Below are 4,532 nucleotides of genomic sequence, written 5' to 3' on the forward strand. Positions count from 1 at the left end.
CTGAATCAGTTCTGGATTGTATATTTGAGTCTCGTAAAACAGTGTACATATAAGTATATCGTCTATTCGGAAAATAATAGATCCCTAACACAGGATGAAGGATGAATCTCTGCCATTCAGTTAAATTAAAGGTGACTAAAAAATAATTTATACGTGACTGAATACATGTAACTATGCAATTAAATCACGTTTCCAGACATTTCAGTGACCTAATGGCAGAGCTTCATCCTGTGTACCATGTGACAAAACATAAGGACACATTGTGCATGCTAGAATTTCATCTAACACTCCAAAAACCGTGTGATATAATCGCGTCTTCCATACTGTCCCCAACTACACATCCACGGTACACTTACTATAAAATCATAAATTACTACCATCATTTAAAAGAGTTCTATTTTGAACAAAAATGTAAATGCAAACAAATATGGACAGTTTTGAATAATTAAAAAGAAAAACATTCCTTTCGGAAATTGTTTGTATTTTCATGTGTTTTAAAAGAACTTAGTAAATTCTGTGTTCACATATGAAGCTATTTGCGAATTTTGCCTGTCCATCCCAGAATTGCTGTTTGTCAATAACATATCTCAGATGAAGTTCGTAAGGTAAGTCTGTTTCAATCATATCTCTTTTCAAGAAGTCCGGCAGATTTGAACCGTCATGAAATCTCCAAATACCTTCGCCATCTTTTTCACCCTGAATCCATATGTTGTTTTCTGCAGTCTTATCAATGTAACCTTTGAAATAATTATATAAAACATAGATTGTGACTAATTACCCAAGCACGTGTAAATGATGACATTAACATATATTGAACAACCTGGACAAGTGTTACTTTAAGACTTACAACAAATATCTCAAGCTATCATGACAGTACGATACAGTGCCTTGATTTAGGATAAATTAATAGGTACAAATGGCAGTACATTTATGTCATCGTAAACATCATCATAGATAATTCCCGTCTCATATTATTGAAAATTAGGGATTGTAACTAAGTTGTACTAGTATATCGATTTAACATTATTCCCCTTCATGTATGTCATCTATTTTACCAACTTGTATTATGTATACACTATTTTATATTCGGTAAAAACGACAAATAAGTTCCTTTTTAAAGTTTTAATTTGATGAAGGCTTATTATACCTTTGTTATCTACAACTAGGTGTTCAATCAAATTTAGTTAAGAGATTCATTGCAATCGACTTTTTTTTCCATTTGGCAATTTTGAATATTTTAGAAACAAACTACGATATATATTAATGACTAATTCTTTTTTTTTTCATTCTGATTGTGACACTTGAGAGAATATTTATGTCAGTATATTTTGACATTTTAAACATTCTTGTAGAAAAAACCTTCAAAATAATCATGACAATTAACTGCATAAATATTACATACCATCGATAAATTCAAAGAAGATATTCTTCAATGGTTTGGTGTCTAGCTTAACCAAATCACCACCATCCATTTTGCAGTGGATCGTTGCATTTAGATAATTTGTAGGTGTGTCAACAAATTGTAGACAGGTTTTGGTAGCATTTGACGTCATTTCCGTGTACCTGGCTGGACATGCTTTATATAATAAGGAACTTATTAAGATAGATATAGTCCCTTTAGACAATATGGACATCGTTGATTACAGTACATTATAAACTAGTTAACTTAACACTGTGTTTAATGCAAAACTTGACTGTTTCTCTTTTGATAAAAAAAGAACGTTACTTCATCTGACGAATGATTATAGTTGCTATCAATGTTTTAGGTGTATGATATATAGTTGATAGGTTTAACCCGACTTTAAAAAAAAAAAGGTTTAAAATCTTATCGGATTGATATATACTGTATCTGGGTTGCTTTTTATTTATCATATATGATGGAACTTTTCTGGTGCATGATTGGAGTTTCTTTCATTTAAAAATGTTTCTCTCTGTATGTCTCTGAATAAAACATTTAAACTCTAATAATGGTATCAAATTAATTTTCAAAACAAAAATGCAGCACGATACAGTTCCAGATCGGTCATGCTTGTACAACCCCCCCCCCCCCCCCCCCCAAAAAAAAAAAAAATCTTATATGTAATATTTACTTATGGTGCCCCGGTGAAAAGTTTTTTTTTACTAATTGTATCGTTTTTACATGAATATAAAATCTCTATTCAGCCTGACTCTCCTTTCCATAACTTACTTTATCAGAGATTGATCATAAAGTGTGTATTTCTGGTTTTAAAAGCTTTTCGGATACCTTGTGAGAAATAGTTGGTAAAATTGGCACAATTTTATAGGGGAAAAATAAACCTTATGCTATTGCAATCAGAATGGCGAATCTTTAAAAAAATCAAAATACTTTATCAAAGGTTTGTCATACTTTTTAAGGTGCAGTTTAAATCCGTCCTCCAAGATCCGTTGGATCTACACACAAAGACCTCAGACCCTTGTTGGTTGTAACCGATAGCGCATCTGATATGAATTATTCTTGCTATTCCAATGGCATCCCATTCTTGTATCTCTTTCATAGAGAAACCTTCGTTACTTGGAATTCCACAATCTAGAAATATCAGAAACGCATATTAAGCTCTCTTCGACGTAGCGCAATTGTTTTTAACTTATTTATATTACTGTAATATGGTTGATGCCTTCAGTTGGCTCACAGAATACGTCACCGTAAATTGCAAACATAGTACTTGCTGGTATATTATTATGCCTACATGTATCAGCATCAATTAAATCCGACGCTCGTTATCTTTCAGTGTCAAATGTTAAGGTACTTCATACATCTAACTGTAACCGTGGTTTCATTCATTTTCGTGGGTATCAGTTTTCGTGGATTTTCTGAAAACCTTAGTTTCAAGGATACATAAATTCGTGGCCAATGATCTTATCAATACAAATTGTTACTTAAAATTGAACTTCAATGAACATTTGATTTCGGATCAACTTAACAGCGAAATCCACGAAAATTGGTATTCAACGAATACTGATCAAACCACTGTACTGTACTCTTTTTTCTTTTCTTCCAAACATTAACTTATGCTTGCATTTAAAACATTTTAAGAAAATATGACATGAGCGGACATCACATTAAATAACCACAAAAAAAACTTCATGAATAAACAAATGGGATTACTGCATCGAAAAACAAATCCTGCAAATAGATTACAATACAAACTGTACACTTAAATACGAATTAAGTACAATATAAAGCAACAAATATTACCCATCAGATCTTCCTCAGAATTGTTGAAATATTAGTTTTGGTCAAAATTTTGCAATTATTGAAGATATTATTCAAATATTTTTGCTTTCAAAATTGATCATTCTCAATTATCTTTATACAGAGATTTCCATTTAAAAAGGTAAATACATGTATAGTCAAAAAATGGACGCAACCATACAACCATTTTCTTTCTTTGCAATGCAAAATATTTCAGTATATATTGTCGAAATATTTATTTGTGAATATCACAATAATGGCCGCAATATTCAAAGAAAACTGAGACAGTATTTAAATGAGTCGCACCTGACAGGACGCATGTATACTGTCCAAAAGGTTTGGGGATGCACTTTTCATTGAGGGCACAGTTTGAAACCGAACACGCTCCAGCAATTTCCTGTAGATTATATCAAAAACATCCGTAAACAAAGTTAATTTATTACAAAAAAAATATATTATTGAAAATTCACTCAAAAACCGTGTCAATAATGATACCACACTACTCTCCAAAAGTATGGCGTTTTTATTTCTCGATCCTTTGCTTTACATCTTACACAATTCGAAATCGTTGTGCTTAAAAACATTATTTATATCATTTGTGTGGCAATCCAATTTATTATGCCAAACAAATTTCAAAATATACATGTACACATAATAAATATATTGGTTTTTTAAAAAAAACATTCACTTAAACGGGCGCCATGATTTTAAATTTTAAATCCATCTAAAATTTAACTCTAACCTTGTCCCAGTCTTTTCTATCGCTGTATATCCAGCCAGGCTTCTCTATGTACAGATCGGGTACAGTTGTCCTGTTTTCAAAATTGGTCTGACAGAAGTGGGCTCCCTGGTGGTAGTTGACGGACCGACATCGTGTTGTTCTCAGACATTCCTCTACACAATCCAGAATACTATATCCATCATACGACGTTATCATCCTTCTGCCCAACCTGTGTCCGTACTGTAGCATTGAGTAGCCATGTCTTAAATCTGCCTTACAAAAATAAGTGAGGAAGAATAATGAAAAAAGTCGCAAAACCCAGTATCGAAGAGATAGTTTGATCATGACTTGCTCTCAATAGTAAACCATAAGCATAATGGGTCTTATTACACGGTCGTTGTATAACATAATACAGAGAAAAAAATTATATTTCAAAACATTCTTCATTTTCTATTAACTATTTGTTATTCATAAAGGAGGTTTGAGACCATGTATCATCTTTATTGTTTTCTTAGCAGGTACTTTTTGTTAATTAATAATATCTGAGGTTGTAAATGTGACATGATCAAAGTGAACTGAAATTGCATATTTTCATGC

General features: G+C 32.0%; 1 protein-coding gene across 1 annotated transcript; it reads right to left on the bottom strand.

The window, feature by feature from the left end:
* On the bottom strand, positions 1-4,280 carry LOC128174125 (uncharacterized). The gene is made up of 5 exons (XM_052839757.1): positions 3,957-4,280; positions 3,521-3,611; positions 2,369-2,548; positions 1,403-1,576; positions 1-737 (listed from the first exon to the last, which is right to left on the bottom strand). The coding sequence occupies exons 1-5, from the start codon at positions 4,278-4,280 to the stop codon at positions 505-507; spliced, it is 1,002 nt and encodes a 333-aa protein (XP_052695717.1). The 3' UTR covers positions 1-504.
* Between the last annotated feature and the right edge of the window lie 252 nt (positions 4,281-4,532).

This window comes from Crassostrea angulata, chromosome 2, assembly GCF_025612915.1.
Source record: "Crassostrea angulata isolate pt1a10 chromosome 2, ASM2561291v2, whole genome shotgun sequence".
Taxonomy (NCBI): domain Eukaryota; kingdom Metazoa; phylum Mollusca; class Bivalvia; order Ostreida; family Ostreidae; genus Magallana; species Magallana angulata.